A 22,805-nucleotide genomic window follows, 5' to 3' on the forward strand; every position below is an offset into this window, starting at 1 on the left:
TTCTCCCACCTGCTCCTCCTCCCTCTACCGCGCTGACCGAACAGACACTGACGCCGCCACCCCACGTAGAGCTCGAGAACATCGTGAAAGACCTTCCAGCTACCCATGTGTACTGTATATACCTCGACAGCCCGGTCAATTTCTCAAATCCAGCCCGCCTCATTCGCGCGATTTTCCTTGAGCTCGTCTTTGTCGATGGCGCGGCAGGGACAAGTTCTGGCCGCAGGTCGGCCGAGGCCACGGCAGCCCTCTGTGCGCAATTGAGCCAGCAACTCTGTCGGCGGGAATAGCGGATACTTGGCAAGTGCAAGGGGGGGAGAGCTTGGCTGGCCAGTGGTCTCGGGCTGTAGCCGGTTTAGCATGCCATTGAGACAATACCACTGATCCACATGCTGAGTGGCGGATCTGGGCGGGCCGGGCGCCTGGTCTCTGGTGGCCGTCGAAGGAGATTCAATATGTTCTACTCTGAGCCGTGATCACTTTGATTGACCTCTGTCCGCTGTCGCCTTCTTCAACCTGTCAATGGCTGACGGACATGTTACTTACCTGGTGAGCGGGAAAGCTGGGCTAAGTTTTCCAGTTATCGGCGCGGCGAACCTGAGCACGGCGATTCAACTTTCCTCTGCTCCTTGCTTGCCTGCGTTTGAGGGAACCACCGGTCGGTTCCGACGCGTCTACGTGAGCAACTTGTGCCTGGCATTTGCGGCAGCTCCCGGTCTTCCCGTCGCTCACACGTTGCTTTTGGTAACCTGTAGATGCTGGCGACAGTGGCTGCCGATGTTCTCACCTCAGTTCAAGAGCGCAATGCAGAGTCACTCTCGAGCGCGCCGCTTTGGGCCGTTGCGGCAATTCGTGGTTCTGGTGAAGTGTTCGGAAAACCGAACGCAGAGTCGAGCAAAACCCTGGGCAAGATCTCGAAGTGAAGTGGTAGGTTCCGATAATCGCCAAAGCGGTTCACGAATCTTTGACGGAGCTTGACACTCTAGTATCATGAGAGTGTAAAAGCCTGCGCCGTGTGCCGCGCCGCAAAGCGGCTTGCCTTTGGTCTTGATCAGGTCAAGAAGCGCGCGTATGCTGCCATGGGAGGTACGGCGCCATTTCCACGGCATCGTCGCAAAACGATAGCAGCTACCATGAAACCAAAAGCATAGAGCGACAGCGGCGTAAAGGAGACCTTTCTCAACGGTTGATAGCTTAGCCATGTCTCCATCGTACGCAAGCGCATAACTGGCAGCGCGACAGCACCCGCGAGGGCATACAAGCACCTGCGCATGGCCGAAAGCGACGACGCGCGGTGAGCTCAACACCAAGAACTATAGATTGCCAGCCCATCACCGAAGTGCACACAGCAGTAGACAAGGCTCGCCCACCCGCGATCGCAAAAACCAAGTCCAGGCTGCTTCCTGATCTAATCCTCTCTTCCTCAAGAGCCTGCACAAGGCGAAGCTGCTCAACGAAAAAAGTTCGCATCACCTCGAAGCAGTGCAATACGAGGGACACTGTGCCATGGAGGATGAGCAGCGCTCATAAGCTCCATGGCGAGTTCCAAAAATCATAATCAAGTGAGAGCGACCCCGTAGGGAGATAATAGAGATTAATCTAAAAAAGAACAGAATACTCTTGACCTAAGCCAAATGGCAAAAGGAGCTGAAGAAGAAAAGAAAAGAAGAGCTGGGGGCGGAGCAAAGAGGAGTTTATAAGGGACGGCCGAGCGGCGCCGATTGATCCGGGGCACGGGGGGCAGTGGAGGGCTCATTGGCACGACAACGCGCCGCGCTAGACTTGAATCGGAAGCGGGTGGTCGCCGGGGGCTCGCATTCGCTTCCATACGGCAGGAACTACGTCATGGGTGATACACGCGGCTTGGAAGTTAGTGGATTACGGCCAACCTCAAGACCAACTACTTACTGCTTTGGCAAGCGCGGCGGCAGAAGCAGCAGCGGCGCTGCAGGCCATGGCACGTGGCCGCTTTGAGTGAAGCGCCCAGCAATCGCTACGATCCAAGGCTCTCGGTGCTGCCCATCCCTCGAAGTCAACACGAGAAACTGCATACGGTGCCGACCGCACAGGTCATTGGGTCAGAGCGGCGTCCAATACGGCGGCTCACGTTAGTGTTGTCACTGGTCGACAGTGAGCCGGTACGGATCTCGTCTGGCACAGGTGTTCCTGTGGCCGACCTTGCGAGATAGCGATACAGGATCAAGAAAGTGCGTGAGCAAATTCTGCACGGTTCGAACTCGGATAAGGCTGGTCCAGCCGCACAACGCGCACAATGTCTGTCCGACCTTGGACCAGCTCTGCAACTTCAGCATCGCAGTATGCGCTGCAACGCGCATACCATGCGGACTGGTAGCATTCTTGGAGCTCATATCATCCGGCAGCGCGGCAACCAGGACCTCAAACCGCCAACGTCAATTTGCGGTAGCAACTCGCCAAGGCCACGCTGGACAAAGTAATATCGCGTGGCACTGGACGCCGTGGCTCGCCAAAGGACATTCCAGTCTCGTCATTATGCCCCGAACCCAAGGTACCCGACCATGTACATTGTTCCATGGATTCAAGCAAAGCTCTTCCTACGAGAAAGCCCTCTGCCATCCGACCGCGCTCACTCTTCATTCTGACTCCGCTCTAGCGCTGTGTTCTGCGGACACGTTCTCACCCACGTCCGCCCCTGACACCTACACCTCTCGCGTCACCTCCACAAGCGCAACCATCACATTCATTGACCGACGTGATGACGCTTGCATAGAAGCCTGCCGCCGTTTTCCACCATCCACACCTCTTCTGAGCAAGCCGATCCTCGTTCTCACACTTACGCGCAACCGCGCCGTCTTTCGAGCCACAGCTGCCACAAAGCCTCCCTCCCGACCGCAATCGACTACCATACGGACACACGACGCGACCTTTTTGCGGCAGCCGTTTCACATCATGCAAGGAGACGACGCGAAGCAAGGGACGGTGAGCACGCGTGGCAGCTACCCAGCATACCTTGGCTGCATGTGCGATGAGCTTAACACAACGTCCTTTCATTCCGCGCAAAGGATCATGGTGCACAAAGGCAGAAACTAGGAAAATCGTTGGTGCATCCAAAAATACATGAAAGCGAGTCTACTGGGCTGGAAAAGGTGCGTTTGAAGTCCGCCGCAAAGATGGACGGTTTCATGCGTTCCTTCTCCTTCCCCGTTGCTGCGAAGACCGCGATGGAAAGAGCTCTACCCGTAAGGTGAATCCCCCTTCTACGGACTCATATGAACGGGGGGTCGCTGACTGGAGTTCCTGATATGAGCTGGCTCAAAGCGACGCGGGATCTTCTCCAGGGGTAAAATTTCCTCTTCTTTTCCTTCCCGTTCCATGTGTCCTTTCTGCCGACCCTTCATCTTGGTCCAACTTTCGAGTCTAGTACACCGCGACGTCTTTACTCATATTTGACCGGCCAAGATACTCGCTGAAATTTGGCGGCGGAGGTGTTGCATAATTGCATCAGGCAAGCCCACAGGCATTCCTCCCTGGAAAATATTCTTGCTCCGGCCGAACAATCATTCAACCTGCCCTCGGTATTCTTCAGTCTCGTCTGAGTGGGGAATCGTTGTGAACATAAAAGGAAAAGGCGTGCCAACACATAAAGGGGAAGGATAAGCTTGTACAGCGGTGGGTATGAATCGGTCACGAAGTGGGATTTGGGCAAAAGTGCCGACCTCGCGGTGCTTATCCCGAGAAATTGATGGAATCACGGAGCCAGGCACTGCGAGTTCTCCGTATTGGGCTCGTTCGACTCTCAGATTGCGGTACCGCTGTTCGTTTGCAATTCCAGCATGATCTTCGTCATTCCAGACCGACAATACGGCATCTAAAGCGCGATCTAGAGTCCCGCCATCACATTAAAACCATTCCTGAATTGCTTACCCATCTGTTCAAGGACAGGCTGTGCACAACAACAAGAATAAAGTCTTATGAAGGACGACATATTCCACTATACATGTAATCAATGTGTTTGACATCACGTATATTCAATAGCATCAAGGCTCATCGTCATCATCAATTCAGCAGGGTAATCTTGAGCAACGTGTCATCTTGTTCAATACCCTTGTTGGATGCCTCTTCATTCGTTCACCTATATAGACCACACGTAGTAGCAGCGTATAGTGAGACATTCAGTCGACCAGTTTCTTCATGTATCCGCCTGTGATCACCGTCTGACACAATGTGTCCTTCACATCCGTTTTCAAAAAGAAGAAAAGTGGAAATCCCCAGCTGATCTTGTAATGACCTCAATACTGCAAGTCGCGATTAAAGCCGCAGCCTCCGGCTCCAGTTCCAATTGGCTTTATGATGGAGGCGTAGTATGGGATCCTGGATTGGAGAAAATCCGTCGCCCCGATCCAATGCTCGAGGTCCTTGAGCGTTCGGGGGAAAGGCATCTCCGTGAGCACCTTTGTTCTCTCCTCCGTTGATCCGAGCCCGAAAGCGTTTACTCTCTGCCTGAGCAGCGTGGCGCATGGGTAACCGATATGACTGAAGTCTGAACGGGTGATCTTGCCGTCGCTGCTCTTGATAGTTGAGTATTGCGGATGATGAGCTCGACAAGATTCATTTCGCGAGTCATGTTCTGGAAAGCGTGCACACTGGCGTAGGAGGTTTTGCTGCCCATGGAGATGTTGCAGAGAGTGTGAAAATTACCCAATAGGTGGTCTGAGAGCTTGTGGCCGGCAGTGCTTTGGATGATGCGCTGGAACTCCGACGGCTTAAGCCAAGCTTCCTGCTCTTATGCCACTGTCAACGGGCTCGGCGATGAACTGGAGGATGTTGGGTCCGACAGCGTTGGGGGCCACGACGACGTTTTAATCCCTTTAGTGACCTTGTTCATCATTTACCTGCTGTTGAGGTCATGGTGGTGGTCAATCTGGAACGTCTTCTTGCCGGGCCAGACATTGCGACATCGACGCTGTCAATCCATTGGCGGATGTGAATCATCCGCATCAATGTTTCACGAAGCTCTCTCAGGGCGTCGTTGAAGGTCGTCCATACTGACGTCTGTATCCAGACCATCCTCTGCTCTGGGAATGGCAGTCAAGGGACTAGTGTCCCGATAGTGTGAAGTTAACGGCGTTGCGTCAATCAACTGACGCACAACCCGCAGACGCTTGCCGCGGGAGTGCGGCAAAAACCCCCTTGCCCCGAAGAGCTTGTCAACCCTCACCGCCACCAGGACTATTTACGCGCTCCATCGTGCGCGAATGGTCTCGGGCTTGGGCCTGAAGGAGAGAAAGGAGGTTGAGGGGGAGGAGGATGGCAGCGGCCAGTGAAACGGGAAGGGGCGCGCGGTGCCAGAAGAGGGTGTGGGAGAGGCGCGCGTGCGTCGCTGCAGCAGCCCACGGCCACTGTTGTAAGGGTGGAGGAGGCAGCGGCCCTCGGCCAGGGGGTTCAGGGTTGATCTTGAAGGCCGGTTGGATGGTTTTGCGCTCCCAGGATATCTGGGCACGGTCATTCCTCGAGCGTGGTGCCAATTCATCCGATGGCGGGAGAGAGTATATGTAGCGGAGGAGGCGGCGGCGGTGTAAGTAGTAAGTATGGTAGCAGAACTGGCGATGTGGGTAGGCCAAGTTGATCGTGCGGCTACTCTTGTTTGGGCAGCCGAACGACTGGGAAGATTATGTGCAGGCTGTTGCCCGCCACCGCGGTCTGGTGTACTATGGCAAAGAATGGAGCCAGTGAAGGGCAGCGGGCGATAGCACGATTATTACCACCAAGGGAATATGTGTCGAGGTTCAAGCCGAGAGATTGCTAAGCGTCGAAGATTCTGAGGGGAGGATTGTTGCGCAGGTCTAATACAGCCTGGATCTGACCACCTGAATGGCTCTAGCGAAAAAAGACATGTTAATTGTTTACTTGGAGTTGTATGGGGCTTGAAAGGTTTGGGACAAATTCGACTTACCAAACCTTTCTCGTAGCAAGCTTTGCAGAAGTGAGAGTCTCTTCGATCCGCGGTGTGTGGGTGGTATTGAGCATAGCCCATTTTGGAATAGGGCAGCGGATCATCCTTTGTGGAGGCTGGACCATGCAGCAACACTTGTCTGTGGTCATGGAGGCAGAACCGAGAGCCTGGCTCTCGGGTACATCTGGGGACCATCGCTCTGATTATGCCCGTAGGACGTTTCGCCAAAGCACTCAGCGTGCTTGAGAATGTAGCGTGTGCACCGCGAAGAAGTCTCCTGGACCCTACTGCGAGAGTAGTTGGGTTCGCTGTTCGACAGGTAGCTGGACGTGGCGGCAGCAGTGCTTGAAGCGAATCAACAGTCTCATGAACAAAGAGGACAGTTTTGATGGAGGGAGCATTTTTGCCAGCGCCGGGAGCAAAAAGTAGCACCGACGGCGGCAGCGGTGTCAGAAGTCGAAATTTTCCGGAACGGCCGGGCTTGATTCGGACACCGGCGTCGCGAGGAGCGGCGGGACGGTGGACAACGATGTGGCCATTCGCAAAGGACAAGGAAGTGTGCGTTTGCGCTTGCATGGAACGATCTAGGAGGCATCTCGCACTGGGCTCTCCTGCAGACCTAAATAGCCGCTATGTCGTGGGCTGTTAGCAAAGTAGCCGGAAGCGAAGAGGTCCACCGGGATCGTAAATCTGCGTCTCAAATACATGAGGTTTTGGAGAGCTTACCGACTTCATCGAACCGAGAGTGGGTGGCGATGGCATCGACCGCCCTACACGTGTAAATGGCCGCTACCAGGCAGAGACTGCTATCTTCTAGCTCGCTTGGAAGTATCTCGATCTCGTCGCCGTCGTCGGACGAGCTGTCGTCGGACGAGCTGTCGTCGCTCCTGAACTTGTTGGCGGCCTGCGACTGGGGCACGGCCCAGCGACCCAGCGGCCCAGCGGCCTTCGAAGTGTTTGGACCGGTGTAGATCATAGTAAAGTCATGAGAGAGACTGTGTTGCTAGCACACGAGCGTGGCAGGGTGGACAAGGTGGTGGGTGGTTCGGTTGGTGGTCAGGTAGTGGAGGGCGCCGCTCACGCGAAGGTCAGACGCGTTCCGCCCGAAGCAAGCGCGCCTTGGAAGCAACTTCCCAGATAGCTGAGAATGTGGCGCCACTACTTGTTTCCTGGCTTTGTCGGAAAGAGCCGGGTCTGGACAGCGGAAACGGGCGGCGCAAACAGGCTGCTTCTTCCAACAGGCCGCCCCACAGTCTGCGCCGTGAGAATAGCGTCCGCTGCTTGAATATCACAGTGTTGCAGAGCATATTGGACCCAAGGGCTATCACGGCGAAGTAGCGCAACACGCTCACAAGCAAAACTTCTCCTATCCCTCTCAGCAGAGGGCACAAAGCATGTACTAGTCATCCTGACCAGTCCCGCTGCTAGTATCATCGTGAAGGTCTTGCGCCATTGCTAGAGAAGAGGTCGTAGATGTTACGGGTCATTCTCCAGGAGCAATAAGCGCAAAGGATCTCATACAACATGTCTACTCTCCTAGAGGCTCAGTGTCCACATCCTGGGCATCCATGGCGTAGTGCGGCACGCAAAACTACTAGTTTCCAGGGCATTGCGCAAAGCGTTCGCATGTCAGGCGCTATACTGTCGCTTAGGGGGACTGCCAAAAGAAGGGCTGTGTTGAGTACAGATCTGTGGCTTACTCAATCGGGTGCGAAAACAAGCACGTGAAGTTTCTGTGCAGGTGCCGCCTTCCTTTGCGAGCTACAGGGTTCTCGTCGCTTCAGATATTCCTTCTCTGCCTAACCAATTCCACCCTCTACCCCGACTCAGCGCCAAAGCCGCCGCCCCCCTCGTCTACATTGCCCCTCATGGCCTTGCGCTTGGCTTACTCTTCCTCTCAGCTTGATCCTTGCTGTCCCTAGCAAAGTTGATGCATGGCGGCCGCGCCGTTGTTCATCCGCCACCCGTCTTCCATGCCCTCCTCAGGTAAGCGTCCAACTTTCCAACAACGTGCTCAAGCCGACGGGCTCCAGACTACTCTCAACGGGTGGCAAGCACATCCTCATACCCGAACAAACACGCTCCTCGCTTCGCCTTTGCGGTGTGCGCCTGCAGCTCTCCGCCTTCTACCTTGACAGCATTGCTAACAGCTACGACTTCTAGATCTTCCAGATATTCTAGCTCAGCCAGCAGCCTCGCCTTCGTATGGCACAGCTTCCACTCGACACGAAACATCATTGGGGGAGCCCCCTTGCCTTTACATACATCACGCTAAATTCAACGCTTGTGACCGTTTTTCCATCCAGGGCAAAACGTCACTCCCTTCGGAAACTGGTACGGTTCTTGACTCCCTTGTCTTGGAGCATAAGGCTAACACATCACAGCGTCCCGACTACGACGTCCTCAACCGCCCTGCGCGTTGACAGCACCTACCGTCAATCCTTTTTTTTTTTTGGAGAGATCAACACCACGCTCCTCGAACGCGCCATCGACAGTGCCCTCGGATACGGCCGATAAGAAGTACAGCCTAACATGGTTATTGTGGTGGTGCGGAATGAACACTCTTCAGGGAAGGGCTATGCCAACTCCCCACAACGGCATCCTTCACGCTGAAACGGAAAGAGAAGAGTGCGTCACGACTCTTACCTATACGATTCGCACTCCTCCATTACGCCAGATGATTCGACCAGCATGGCCATGCCAAGACAACATCACGATCCAAGTTTCGGTCGAGTCGCTAGGCTACCTTTGGGGGTTTGTTACATGCTCAAGTTGACGTGGCTTTTTGCATTTTGATTGGCAAAACCACCATGTCTTCTTTCCATCCTTCCACTCTGCCGCTCTTTCGGGGTGGTGATCGCCATGCAGTCAGTCAGTGGCGGTGCTGCGCAAGGTCATCATGGGCCTGACCTACCGCAACACCGTCACAGACTGCATGGCGCTCACCACCCAAGAGCAGCACTAGAGGAAGGACTTGGGATACGCTCCCTACTGGGACCAAGATCCCAACATCCTGTGTCCGTTTGCTGACACCCCCGTCGTTGATGGGAACCCATCCGTCGTCGATGGAAACCCATCCGTCGGCGGGTGGTACCATCATCGGACTCTGGGCCCTCTGTCCGCCCCCTGAGTTCACCGGCGGATTTCGGGGACATGATGCGGGCCAACACCAAGACCGCCGTTTCCTGCTCCTGCTAGCTCTGTCCATGCAGCTATTCAAGCGCATGGAGTACCTCGGACTCAGTGAAGACGATGAGCCTGCAGACCCTGTCGACGATTTGTGGAAGAAGACTGGTACTTTCTCGCGGCGAAGACATACGTCGAGCAGAAGCAAGAGCAGGACAAAGACTCATTTCAACACTTCCCAGCTGCTCCCACACCATACCACTGGTACGGTAATAAATGTGGTCCTCCATCTCTGCGATTACGTCCGCTCGTCCATTCCGCTCACTGAGCTGTCACCCCATCTGCCGGGCTGAGACAATCCCCGGTGAGCTCCGCAAGAACAATAGCTGGGGTTCTTTTCTTTGGGAATGATCGCACCTGGCTTTCCCCAAGCAGCCCATGGTGCAAGCCATGGGAGTGACTGGAGGGTGGTCAGGTTTCTGGGCAAAAGGCTTGCGTGCAGTGTGCCTGGTTCCCTCCAATTGTGCGCGCCTGTTAGCGACTGGCCCGTTAATAAGTGGGTCGTTGGTGTCCCGCCAGATTTGCACGCGGTTCCGGTGGTAAACTAGGAAGGCGAAGACAGGAGAGAATGGGGGACGACAAGCTCAAAAGGGGGGTACTAGATGGTGGAGCTACCCTGTGACAAAGAGCTTCGAGACCACCAAGAAGGCAGGTCGACCAGCGTGGCGCCGAGAGGCACAAGGAAGACTGGGGTATTCGGAATTGGCTTAGTGAATATATCGAAGAATGAAATGGTGGGCCAGCCTCAGAATATTATTTTTGAAGCACCCCCAATCCGTCATGAGCTTTCAGGGTCACACCTACAATGATTGTTGAAGCCTATGTTGACCAGCTTCTTCGACATCCGGATTCATTCACTCTCGTCTTGCTCCAAGGTGTTGAAGTATCATGTACCAATGATGTCATATCACGGGTTCAAGCTTCACTTCTGGGTATATATTAGCACCGCACCTGTAGTTTAGTTCAACAAGCAATCTTCCTTCTTCATCTTACGTCTCGTGATTCCTTGGACTTCAGCACAAGGGAAGCCAAGACCCCAGGAGAGCGCAAGGGTTTCCTTCGGCCCGTGGCTATATCTTCTCAATTCAGCTTCTTATTTCAGCACGGATCCCATCACTCTTATCACGCCAACTTAGGTCTCCATAGCGAGCGAGCTTCATCAAAAGGATAGCATGATGCTCATCCTCCGTGCTTTATGACAAAATGCGGGCAACGCTTGGCATAGCTGGTAGCTTTGTCAGGAATGTAGTATCAAGCCACTTCCCATGCGGGTCTTGACGTATATAGCTCCACCATCTATAGCGCCTGATGTAAGATCGACGAGCTCTTGCAGTAATTCTACAGCGGTACGGGACATGTTGCGGCTGTCGCAGTGCGCTGCGACCTCAGGGAGTGCTAGCAATCGTCGCGGTAGTAGCATACGAATCGACATTCCCCATATCGCGCGTTTCAGGCAGTCGCCTGCTTCCTTGATCAGAAGATTCTCCTGTAGTACAATAAGCTGCGGCAATCATCGTTTATGCATCTCAGACTCGAATTTCCCGTCTTTTTCGGCCCTCTTAAACAATGCAAGGGGAGTCGATCCAAAGTAAATCGCATCTAGAGTAAACGTGATATTGACAATTTCCTGACAAAAGACACCAGAGGTCGATGCAGGTGATACGGCTATTGTGAGTACTGTGAGAAGTACGAGTAGTTGGCAACGGCTTTTTTCCCCACCTCCATCTCAAGTAGAACCCGGATGCCCTTCTCCTTGGCATGAAGCATATAGGGAAGGGGTCTCGAAAGCTGAAAATTCTGCGTGAGTAGTGACGCTAATGAACCAAATTTCCCCTTACATCTGGCAACAAATGACGAAACTAATCGTTGCATAGGCGGTGTTGAAACCGAAACTCGGTACAGGCTAGACACTTGATCCAGCAAACCGTCAGGGGTTTGACTCGCTATTGCTTTTGCCCTCGGCATCGTCTTTCCCTCTCTGGGCTAAGTTTCCAAGGGTGTAAGCTAGTCAAAACTCTTCCAGACCATATATAAAAAACCTCGACTCTCTCACGAAAAAGCTCCGACAGCCACAAAGCTCACGCACTGGGAACACACATAAACAACAGTCAGACCGAACTACATAATTTACATCCAAACAATGGAAACAAGTCACAGATACCGGCACTACACGTTCCGCATCCCCACCTGCGGCCCAATCACCATCGTATCAAGACCGATCCGGACCGCTCGCAGGAGCAAAGAAGCCGTTGCAGCGACCGCATCAGCACCCACAACTACAACCGCAACCATGACCACCACCGCAGCCTCTAGCGGCTACACTTCGCGACCCTCGACGGCGGAAAAGCTGAAACGCATGGCTCGATCGAGCAAAGACAGCCTAGAACGAGCGATTAAACATAGAGTGATGGATCATCTACCCAGAAGGGACGGGTGCGAACGGGCGAGACGATGGCAACAGAAAGATGGGGATGAAGCGGCAAACCGACGCTGGAGCGAAGCAGAGGCGTTGGCGAGAGAGGTAGAGTTCCGCGCAAGGAGGGAAGAGCGGGGACGAGCGATTCGATGAGCTAGAACGAGGAGGAGGAAGGGGAGAACGCGTAGGTGGATGGCAGAAAAGCTGGCTGAAGGAAACGCGTGGACTTTCCACGGCAAAGACTTCTTCTTTGTTGTTGAAGGGTATCGACTGAAATGACTACGCCTTTCCCATCATGAAACATAATCCTGCCTCACCATCGTCAAAGAAGCAAAGGTTCTTGATAGACAAGAACAGAGGTTGAATAAACGCTCAAAACTCCTCTTTCATCCCGCTGGGAGCCCGACATCATTCGTCGAACTCAATCTCATCCTCCTCCTCGTCAATCTCCTCACTCTGCTCATCCTCGCTGCCGTTGCTAGTCCCGCTAACACTCTCTCCGCTATCTTCATCATCCTCGACGATCCTGCTCGCCCTCGCCCACTCCTCGCTCTCCGTCAGCGCCCTGCTGCCAAGCAGACTCTGCTCCGTCTCGGCATCAGCCGACAGCGTCCCGCCGACCTCGCGCTCCCTCTCATCGAGCGTCGGCGCCGGACTGAGCTGCCTGAGGCTCCTCTTCTCGTCGTCCGCAGTAGCCGCAAAGCCGACGCTCTTCCCGCCATTCCCAGACCCCGAGGACGCAGGACGGCCGCCAGCCTCTCCACCTCCTCCTTGCTGCTGCTGCTGCCCCTGGTGCTCGACGATGACATCGCCGTCCCACGGCCGACACGCCGTCACAACCTCGCCGCACCGCAGACACGTCCACCCCTCGCCCTCCTCCGCCTCGATCTTCTGCGCCAAGCACACGAAGCAATAAACACACCCACACGGCACCGCCTGATACGGATTCGTCACGTCCGTCGCCGCGCTCCCGACGACACCGCTCCCCCCCGCCTGCTGCCCCAACAACGCCTGCTGCTGCTGCTCCCCCCCTCCTCCCAAATTCTGCTCCGCATAACAAACCGCGCACGTCCTCTCCGGCAAAAACCCCAACTCCCCACCCTTCCCCCCCTCCCCATCCTCCCCATCCCCCTCATCCCCACCAGATCCACCCCCACCCCACCCAACCAACCCCCTGACCCACCCCCTCCCCCTCCTCCACGCCCTCGCCCCCATCCGCCGCCACCGCGCCACCCCCACCAGCGGCAGCAGGAACAGCAAAAACTCGGTAAACGCATGCCACACGAGCTGGCGGTTGAGATACTCAAACGAGACCTCGCGCGCCACGCCGGCTGCCGTCGCGGGCGCGAGGCGCAGGCGCAGCAGGCGGTCGGCGAGGGTGCGGTAGCGGCCGTTGGCGAGGAAGACGAGGAAGGAGGCGAGGGCGGCGAAGGAGTGGGCGGTGCTGAGGGCGGAGGTGAGGCGGGCGGCGAGGGGGAGGAGGGATTGGCGGGATGGGGATGGGGTTGTGGTGTTGGTGTGGGGGGATGGGGATGGTGGTGGGTCGGAGTGCGAGCGGGTGCTGAGCCAGGCTTCCCATTTTGTCCAGGCGTAGCGGCCGCCGATGGTGAGGAGGCCGTGGGAGGCTTTTTGCCAGGGCTGGGGAGGCGGGAGGGAGGCGGCGCCGCCGGCGCGGGCGTCGGTGTAGCGGAGGCCTTGGAGGGCGGCGCCGTAGGAGGCGTTGTGGTCCCAGATGGAGAGCTTGAAGAGGATGAGGCGGAGGGCGAGGAGGATTTCGGGCTTGTGGTCGTCGGTGAGGTGGGACTGGTGGGCTTGTGTGTCAGCGGTGGGTTCGTGTGGGTGGTGTTTTTCATGCTTTCGGGGTGCGAGGAGAGGTGCAGGGGAGCTGGGGCGTGGTGCGACTGACGCCAAAGTACTTCAATGCCTCGCCGACTTGGCCCTTGAGCAGCTCGAGAAGCTCTTCGTCGAGCAATTCGGCGTCGACTTGGCCGACGCGGAAGGCGGGCTGGGTGCCGTCGCGGCCCTTGATCGCGTCCCAGAGGGTCAGGCCGGCGCCGCCCAGTCGGCTGAGCGGGTATGGCAGGCTTTGGATGCGTTGCTGGTGGTGGGCATTGCGCTGGGCTTGGACGCGGGCGCGGTAGTCGCGTTCGCGCTGCTGGCGGCGTTGTTGCAGGCGCTGCTGGGCGGCAGCGAAATCGGCGGACGACATGTCACGGCGGATGGGGATGCGGATATCGCATTGGGATGGCTGCGGTCGGGGTGTTATGTGGCGGGGCGCATGCTTGCACGGAGCGATGGCATGATACGACGCGTTGGTGGTGGTTTGGCCGCGGGTACGGCATCCTAGGGCCGAGGTTCTCTGACATGTGAGCCAAGCGCTCGCTGTCCCTCCGGGTAGCCGGCTGGCGATGTTATTCCTTGGCTTCAAGACATGCATCCACGGCCATGGTGACTACACTCTAATTACGAGACAGAAGTCTATATACAGTGCAAGAAGAAAGCAGACGTGCTATCAGGACCCTCACGCAATCGAGCTCTTCGCCGGCTTCCACTCGTAATGATACTTGCCCTCGGTCGGCGCACCTGTGCCCTCCTCACCCTTCCTGTCATACATGTGCGCCCCAAAATAATCCAGCTGCGCCTCAGCAAAACTCATGGGCAGCTCCGTGCTCGTCTGGTACTTGGCGTACTCCAAGCTCGCGCTAAGCGCTGGTACGACATGATCCGCCATCGTCGCCTTCACCACCACGTCGCGCAACGCCGGCACGCAAGCCCCCAGCTCCGTCATGACCGTCGGCTGGAAGAGCAGGTTGATCGTGTCGAGCGCGCGGTGGTTGGTGAAGATGGGGTGCAGCAGGCTCGCGATGTGGTCGGCTTGGATGATGCAGCCGCTGCGCCAGATCTGGAGGACGGCCCCGTAGTCGATGTTCCAGTGGTTGGCCACGTTGGCGCGCTCGATGATGTTGACCCCTTGGATGTAGCTGGCCAGGCAGGCGGCATATGTGGCCCGTCGCAGCGCTTCGAGGAAGTCCTGCTTGTTTTGCCCGGAAAGATCGAGCCGCTGAGGGGGAAACCCGCCGCCGCCAATGGTTTGCTGGGCTCGCACACGCTGGTTGCGGTCGGACGATGCGAGGCGGAGGTAGTGAGCGGTGGTCAGCGTAGGGGCGGGGATGTGTTGGGCCACGGCTTGCTCGTTGCTCCAGATGCCCGTGCCTTCTTCGCCCGTGATGTCCTGCACCACTTTGTCTTCCACCGTGTCAACCACGTATTCGTCGTTACGAGCCTTGTCTCTTGCACGACAGATGTCTACGCTGATCCAGATCAAGAAAGTTCCTTCCTGCCCGACGTCAGCGCCTCCAATGAGCATGTGGCTTGCCGTAGACTTACCAGCTCTCCCTTGCTGTTCCATTGCTCGAACACACTACCGATTTCTTCATTGCTCATGTCTAAGCCTTTCTTCATGAGGTCGTAAGCCTCGGAAACGGCGCTGATCATGCCGTGCTCGATTCCATTGTGCATCATCTTGACATAATGGCCGGAGCCCCCCGTTCCCGCTTTGCCCACGCAAGGAGCGCCGGCTTTGTCTTTTGCGGCAACTTTCCTCAGCAACGGCAGGACCAGGTCCAGCGATTCGTCGTCTCCACCCGGACACATGCTCGGGCCCTGTCGCGCGGCTTGATAGCCCCCGGACACGCCCATGCCGATGTACCGCACCCCTCTCGTGTAGCACTTGGCCTGTCTCCTCTCGGTGTTTTGCCAGTGCTCGTTGCCGGCGTCAATGATGATGTCGCCCTTGTCCAGGTACATCATCAAGCCGCCCAGCACCGTGTCGCCAACAGCGCCGTGCGGCAGTGAGAAGACAAAGACCTTGGGGCTGTCCAGCGAGGCGCAGAGAGACTCGTAGTCGGAGAACTTGCGCACGCCGTCTGCTGGGATGTGCGGACTGTCCTTTGCCTTGGCAACAATCTTGTCCATTGCCTCTTCCGAGGGGTCTTGGAGCGAGACCTGGACGCCGTGCTCAGCGAACAGGAGGGCCATGCCGCCGCCCATGCTGCCACAGCCGATCATGGCGAGCTAATGGAGCGTGGTCAGCTCGCCGTTTCTCACGTCTCGTGCGAAAGCGGGGTAATCTACCTTCTTGATGTCGACTTGTGGGGCCATATTGCGTCGTTCCAGGCTGCAACTGTCAAGTGGGTAGGATTCACTGTGCTGTGGCGTGATGTACCTGCGAGTTCCGTCGTTACTGCAGAGTCGCGGGGAGCGGCGGACGGGTGCTAAATAGACGTTGCGGGACCCGCTGCTACATCATTGCCTCGGGCGAGGTGGGAACGAACTGTTATGACGTCAATGTGCTGCAGGGCTGAGCTGCCAGACCACAGCCCGTCCATCTAAGCTTCGTTGTGGCGCCTTAGCTCCCGCTGCCAGTGCCTGTCGGACCAGACCACCGAAGGTGCTCAGATGCTCAGATGCGCTTCTAGCCCCTTTGTCAGCCGTGTGCCGGCTGTTCTGCGCCGCAGCACAATGCGAGCACCCCTGCTCTGTCGCATCCAATGGCTGCCATGCTCGTGCCCATGCTCCAACCGCGCGTACTGCTGTCCAAGGCCTTCCTGGGACATGAGATGGCTCGTTGTGCAAGCGTCTATCACTTCGTCGCTGCCGTTTCCGTGGGCACAGCCAGCTCGTAGTTATGGACCGACGCGTGCAGGCGCGCGTCCACCCACAAGCCCGTCGTCACTGCCTCTTCGAGCGCGCGGGCGGGCCTCCCGAACGGCGCCCATGCTAATTCGGGCAGCGCTAGTGCCCTGGCAACGCCCCGGTGCAGCTGACCCGGATTAACTACATCCTCCGGGCGTCCCTTATAAACCTCGCCGTTCTTCGGCCAGCCTCTCTTCTTTTCTTCTTCAGCTCTCTTTGCCTTTTGGCTTAGATCAAGTGTAGTAACTGTTCTTTTTAGTTTAATCTCTAGAACGCCCCTACGGGGGTAGACCTAGTTTGCTTGTTTTTGGAAATTGGTTGGTGGCCGCTGAGCTCCGCTCATGTCACTGACCACAGTGTCGCCTGTATTGCACTGTCTCGGGCTGATGCGAACTTCTTTACTTCTTTTTCGTTAAGCGATCTGCCTTGCGCAGGTCCTTGAGGAAGGAGAGCTAGCTTGGATTAAGAGGAGCAGGCTGGACTCGAGCAGCGCTGGCGCTCTCTCGTGGGTGGCAGGCATCTGTGACGCGCCCGACCGCACTTCTAAGTTCGTAGACTGGTGTGTTGCCCGTGGCCGCGTCTATATTGCGCGCCCTTATGGTGTTGAGTGCGTAATGCCGGCCATGCGCCAGCGCGACGCCTCCCGCATTGACAGCTTCTGCTAGGTCCCATTACCCAAGCATGCTGTTGTGTTATGTCTTGTGCTCCTCGTGAAATATATGAGGCCGTGTCGCTACTCGTGCGCATGCTTTCGAGACTTCGAGCGCAAGTGTCCTATGTTGCGTACACACCCGCTGGGCATCTCATACGGTCGCAAGCAGGCAGATAGTTCGCCCGTCCGCCTGCACGCCCGCCTGTATCACCATCATCTCACTCATACTTATCGGCGAAGGCTGTCCTGACTGGTGCAATACAGTGTGATCTACATTCGCTACCTTTCGGTGTGCTCCTCCAAGCCTGCAACACACAGCCCTCTCCCATCCTCCGCTTACTAGGACGTGGAGCTAACCGCGACGCGCCCCATCCGCAGAGACCGCGCGCTCTACCCACTCGACTATAGCGACCGTGCTGAGTGAGAACCTGCGCGTAGTTTAGCACAACAACGCCACGGTCATCCTCTTCCATTTCCCAGTGTGACAGCATGCAGTTCCGACACGGTCAGCATCGCTGCTGCATGTCCTATGGTATGTACCATACGACAACAGATACACAGAACGCGCCACTGAAACTCACGAACCTAGGTGACAACTCACCGAGCAGTAAGCCGATGACGCGAACATACAGCAAACCGCTCACTCCCGCTACGCAAAGCTCCAATACCTCCAACGGCAAGCTCAAGGGACATCGCCTCTTTCTCAGCAGCGGCAGCAGCAGCAGCAGCGGCGGCGGCGGCGGCGGCGGTCATCATCGCCCACCAAACCCATCCGTCTCCGCCAAACGAACGAGGTTTTGTAAGCATGAGACAACGCGAACGATGGAGACACTGAGACTTTGCGACGGACAGTCTGACATAACAATCCAGGCGCTCGTGTCATACCCATCAGCTCGAACTACCCAAAGATCTTTTGCACAAAGGGACAGCCATGGCTTGAGGTGACGTCTCGTACACCACAAGCGCGCGAAATCCTGCCCGACACAAACACACAGCTTTCCGCGAACTTCGCCACTCGGCCTCGCACACGGAGGAGGACATTCTTGTCACATACGTATGTACAACAAGAACAACAGCGCGCCATCCGAAGGCTAGCTGCTCGGGTCGAGTTCGCCAACGTGACGGGCCGATCGAAGACGGCCAAACCGTCGTTGAGCGCCAATGCCAAAACGTCAATATGGCTGTGGACGAGCTTCGTTGTTCCTTCTGGGCTTTCTTCTGCTCGGAAAACGAACTAACGAAATGTGGTAGACATTTCCGACTTGTGCTGCTGCTACCGCTGCTATGTCGCATGAGTTCAGCTGGGCAGGGTTCATACATACATACGAGGTACATACGTACGGCTGCCGTTCGAAGCAGAAGCAGCTTGGTGACAAGACAAGCCAGCAGGCCGGCAGAAGGGCAGGCAGAAGGGCAGGCAGAAGGGCAGAAAAGCGGGTAGGTGGGAAGGCAAGCAGCCGTCGTTGGACGACGACGATGCCGCCGCCACCAAATAAATTTCGCTTGAAACGATCAAACGCTCGAGAAGACAGGGAGCTCTAGGTGGTTTACCTACCTACCAAACCGACCGACTGACTGACTGACTGTGGCTGACTGGTTCCCCGTCGTCGTCCATGCAGGGAGCGGCCGGGCAAGGTTCAAGAAGACGCTTCTAATTTCCCTGAAAAAGAAAACGGCGATGTGCTAGCACATGTCAGCAGATCATTCTCTTCTCTGGCAGAAACTCGATTGAGAGACATCATGAGCGTAGCAGCTATCAAGGTTTTCCCCACCACAAAGGAAAACAAAAAGAAGGCGATCTTCCAAGCGCCGCCCAAGTGTCATAGGAGGTACGAAAAGCTCTGATACAAAGCTGTATAGATATCCAACGAGTGTACGAAAACGCTGATCCAACAAAGACCCTGACATCATCCATTCATATCTCTCGCTCTACCCTTCTCTCTCGCGCTCCCTCGCGCTTTTCCCAATCCTTCGTCACTCACACTCTCTCACAGACACACACCCACACACAGCAATCTACCCCCTATCCACCCCAACCCAACCTAACTAATGCTTCAAGCTCCCCACAGCCTTATACACCAACCCCTTAATGATCCCCGCCCACTTCTCCGCCGCCGCCAGATCGCCCGCCTCGACCGCCTCCACCAAACCGGGGAACGTCGCGCCCGCATACCCGGTCCAGATCCCCGGCGCGAAAACGACGTGCTTGAACCACGGCCTGCCGTCGAGGCCGCCGGCGAACAGGAACTGGCGCTCGAGGAACTTGTACTTGACGTTGACGGCGCGCACCTTGCGGTACAGCGCCATCTTCTTCCACCACTTCCACCACGGGATCTTGTTGCGGGCGATCTCGTCGCGGAGCTCGGCCGCGTCGGCGTCGACGCGCGCCGCCTGCTGGTGCAGCTTGTCGATGGCTTTCGCGATGGGCGCCACCAGCCGGGCGATTTGCCACTTGCTGATGACGCCCTTGGGGGAGTCGGCGTCCGCCTTGTCCAGGACTGACTGGAGGTAGCGCCGCAGGCCGACGGCGTAGTTGGTCGCGTTGAAGGCGATGACGGGCGACTCGATGAGCTGGGCGGCGAGGACGGCGAAGACCTTGGCGATGGTCTCGTGGTAGGCGAAGCCGGGGTCGCCGAAGCGGTCCATCCACGCGAACGAGTCGTAGTTGCTGTGGTAGTGGTAGATGGGGCTCTTGGCGTCGGGCTTGAAGCCGAGGTCGACCGACGGGATGCCGGCGAAGTCCTGGAAGGCCGTGAAGTCGGAGCCGCTGCCCATGGTGCTGATGTGCCGGTCCCACACGTCGCCCACCGTCTGGTTGGCGACCGTCTGGTTGGGGCTCTGGACCTTGAGCGTGGCCTCGATGAGGGCGCCGTCGAGCAGGGGCGCGGCCGAGGCGCCAAAGTGCGGGCCCGTGGCGCCGACGTCGACGTTGATGTAGGCGACGGCGGCCGCGTTCAGCCAGGGCAGGTATTCCTCGACCCACTCTGTCGAGCCGATGAGGCCGTACTCTTCGCCGTCCCAGCTGGCGAAGACGACGGTGCGGAGGGGCTTCCACCCCTTGGACAGAGCGATGCCAAAGGAGCGGATCAGTTCGTTGAAGGCAGCAGAGCCCGAGTTGGGGTCGCCAGCGCCACCCGCGATCCAGGCATCCCTGTGGTTGCCGAGGACGATGACCTCGTCAGGAATGGTACCGTTGATGATGCCAATGACATCCCATTGGGGAGTAGTGACGTATTCCTGCTCGTTGACAAGGTTGATGACCAGATCGTCAGGAGAGGGACCAATGTTGTACTCGACGCCCTTGTGACCAAGACCGCCGCCCTTCCAGTACTTGTTGAAGTCGTCGGCTTTGGGGCCGTGGCCATTCAAAGCTTTGAGCAGCGGCAGAGCATCGGTGTAGGAAATGGGGATCGAGGGGATCGAGGGGATCTTGCCCTTGACCTCGTCGCGGGGAACACCGGGCTTGGACGGGTAGCCGGGGGTTGTAGGGTCGCCAGGAGCAAAACCTGGAAATCGGTCAGTCGATGCACTGAAGCGAGACAAGAAGATAGGAAACTTACTCAGGAACTGAGTGCTGCCGCGCTGGACACTGCTAGGGTTCCTGGCGGGGCCCTCGGGGTAGGCCTTGTAGCCGTTCAACTCGGTGACTTCTCCATCATCACCAGGGTCGGAGTAGATGATGGTGCCAACCATACCCAGGTCCTCGGCGCGCTTGACCTTGAGGCCGCGGAAAATGCCTCCGTACTTGACAAGCGCAATCTTGCCCTCCAGACTAACGTTGGCCTTGAGCAGGTCCTCGTAGTCCTGGTAGGTTCCGTAGTTGACATAGACGTAGGGCGCGGTCACGTTTCCGGACGCGCTGTACCCGTGGAAAGTGGGGATTCGATCCTCGAGGCCGCTGGTAGGGTCTTCCTCCAGGACGTCCTCTTCCAGGCTCGCCTCGTACGCCACCTTCCAGGCGTCAACATGTTCGGTATCGCTCTCGGACTCGTTGCTCTTTTGGAGCAGCGCCAGGCGGTGGCCGAGCGGGTAGTTCAGGTAGGTGTCGTACGTCACAAGGTCGACCTTGGGGACGCCAAACTCTTGCCACTTCTCCTTGGTCCAGATGGCCTGGCTGATGTTCTTGCCGGCCAGATGGGGCCCGGCCGTGTAGTACTTGCTGTACTCGCGGGCCTTTTCGGCACTGGGGGTGGTCAGGAGAATCTCCTCCAGCTCCTCGAAGCTCAAGCCGTCGCTCAAAGGCCAGGCATGGCTCAGACTGTGGCCCCCACTTATGGCGGCGGCGAACTCGTTGTCGGCGATGGCCTTGTCGCCGGGGTAGTATGGAGGGAGGATGAAAAGCGAGGCGAGAACAGCGCCAAGGACGATGGCGGGGACGATGGCGAGCACGTAGGTGCAGATGCGGCGGAGGGAGTGGTTAGGGTATCGCGGCGGGCGCTCTCCAACCCGCACGACGGCGATGAGCGGGGTGCGTTCGTCGGCCATTGCGGCTTGCTTCTCGTCGTGGGTCGTGACCATTGCAGGCGAGCGGCTAGCGGGGAGATGGAGAACTCAGCTGCCCCATGTGCGATGGAGGAGCAGTGAGAGGGCGAGGGATGGGGTGTTGATGTACCAGCACCAGCTGTCGAGCTTGGACCCGCAACTGACGAGCTCCAGCTTCTTGCTCCACGGCTCCGTCATCCTTGCGGAGAAATGCGATCGGCTGCCCGCGCGCCTTGGCCGAGCCGCCACAACGGAACCACAACCTGACCTCCGCGCCATCCTATCCATCTCCCTTCGCCGTCCATAGCATCTCTAAACATGTCCAGAACCCGCACGTTACGTATCTACGATGCGCACTGCTAGCGCAAGACGCGTTATAGTTGCGACTGCTGGAAGGCCATCAAAAGCTCGGATGCTCCCAGTCGATGACGCCGAACAAGCGTCTCCCTAGCACGCCAGTTTCACCACCATCTGATCGTCACCAGACAGCCCGATGCGCTGCTATAGCCGGTTAGCCTTGTCTGTGCATCCTGCGTAGCTACCCTTCTGTCCGGAGCAGCCCAGCTTCTCACGCCTCTTTCTCCGCGACCATTCACAACGCGTGATCGCGAGGCTAGACATGCCCCTGGCTATTCCGCAAGAAGCGTGCCGGCTCGAGAGAACGTAACAGAATCATGCCGAAGCGAGGAGGACTCGCCCAGCTTTGGAAGCCCCGTAAAGTGGGAGGCTCGGCTGATTTCTGCAGCTCCGCGTGCAAGTTCGGGTCAAACCAATGTGCCGGCTCGGCGTCGCTTGCTCTCGACAAGAAATGATAAGTGAGGCTCAATCATTGGTAAGAAAAAGGTCAACTGTATCTCAAACGCCATATGAACCGACCTGGGCACAATGAAGTCGATCAAATAAGCCCCCTCCCTCTTCATTCCCTGAGTGAGCGCGTGCGTGAGTGAGTGAGTAGCCATGCTACCTCAAAGCTTTCGACTTATTTCTCTGCACCAACTGCTACTAAGATAGATATCCTTATATATATCTAGCCAGTGACTGTCGCTTCCCATCTCCCGTCTCTCCAAACATCACGACTACTTCTGACACTTTCCTTCCCCTTGATTCTCACGACAAAGCTCCAACAATCATCTCATATCAGTGAAGTAAATGCAGTACTAAGACTCCATCCTACATGCACCATGCCTAGGTGGCGGACAGTAGTCGAGACTCAACCTCGATATCCAACTCTCACAGGTATACGCAGGTTAGCAGTTCGAATAAGTCTTTTTACACAGTTTTATTGACTCGACTCTACACGGACTAAAAAAATTGCACGCGTGTACACACACGAGGGGGGAAAAAATACACTCTGGTATCGCATGTTGCGGCAATCACAAAAAAAAAAACAAGAAAAGCAAACACACCACAAACGACAAGTACAGCTGAGGCAAGGAGCCAAA

The 22,805-nt window shown here is 56.8% G+C and overlaps 5 protein-coding genes across 5 annotated transcripts; 1 reads left to right on the forward strand and 4 right to left on the reverse strand.

Annotated features, from left to right (window-relative positions):
- Positions 1–6,629: 6,629 nt before the first annotated feature.
- On the reverse strand, positions 6,630–6,908 carry BKCO1_10000118 (uncharacterized protein; the record flags this gene model as incomplete). Its single annotated transcript, XM_020269298.1, has 1 exon — positions 6,630–6,908. One exon carries the CDS (start codon positions 6,906–6,908, stop codon positions 6,630–6,632), a length of 279 nt encoding a protein of 92 aa, XP_020132947.1.
- Positions 6,909–11,942: 5,034 nt separating this feature from the next.
- BKCO1_10000119 (peroxisomal biogenesis factor 2) lies at positions 11,943–13,743 on the reverse strand (the record flags this gene model as incomplete). The annotated part of the gene is made up of 2 exons (XM_020269299.1): positions 11,943–13,337; positions 13,441–13,743. The coding sequence occupies 2 exons, from the start codon at positions 13,741–13,743 to the stop codon at positions 11,943–11,945; spliced, it is 1,698 nt and encodes a 565-aa protein (XP_020132946.1).
- Positions 13,744–14,055: 312 nt separating this feature from the next.
- BKCO1_10000120 (6-phosphogluconate dehydrogenase) lies at positions 14,056–15,695 on the reverse strand (the record flags this gene model as incomplete). Its single annotated transcript, XM_020269301.1, has 3 exons — positions 14,056–14,871; positions 14,922–15,608; positions 15,669–15,695. 3 exons carry the CDS (start codon positions 15,693–15,695, stop codon positions 14,056–14,058), a joined length of 1,530 nt encoding a protein of 509 aa, XP_020132880.1.
- Positions 15,696–17,403: 1,708 nt separating this feature from the next.
- On the forward strand, positions 17,404–18,119 carry BKCO1_10000121 (uncharacterized protein; the record flags this gene model as incomplete). Its single annotated transcript, XM_020269302.1, has 3 exons — positions 17,404–17,413; positions 17,471–17,680; positions 17,752–18,119. The coding sequence occupies 3 exons, from the start codon at positions 17,404–17,406 to the stop codon at positions 18,117–18,119; spliced, it is 588 nt and encodes a 195-aa protein (XP_020132881.1).
- Positions 18,120–18,927: 808 nt separating this feature from the next.
- Positions 18,928–21,399, reverse strand: BKCO1_10000122 (glutamate carboxypeptidase ii; the record flags this gene model as incomplete). The annotated part of the gene is made up of 2 exons (XM_020269303.1): positions 18,928–20,387; positions 20,442–21,399. 2 exons carry the CDS (start codon positions 21,397–21,399, stop codon positions 18,928–18,930), a joined length of 2,418 nt encoding a protein of 805 aa, XP_020132882.1.
- Positions 21,400–22,805: the final 1,406 nt, after the last annotated feature.

The sequence above is a fragment of the Diplodia corticola genome (genome assembly GCF_001883845.1).
Source record: "Diplodia corticola strain CBS 112549 chromosome Unknown scaffold10, whole genome shotgun sequence".
In the NCBI taxonomy this organism is placed as follows: Eukaryota; Fungi; Ascomycota; class Dothideomycetes; order Botryosphaeriales; family Botryosphaeriaceae; genus Diplodia; species Diplodia corticola.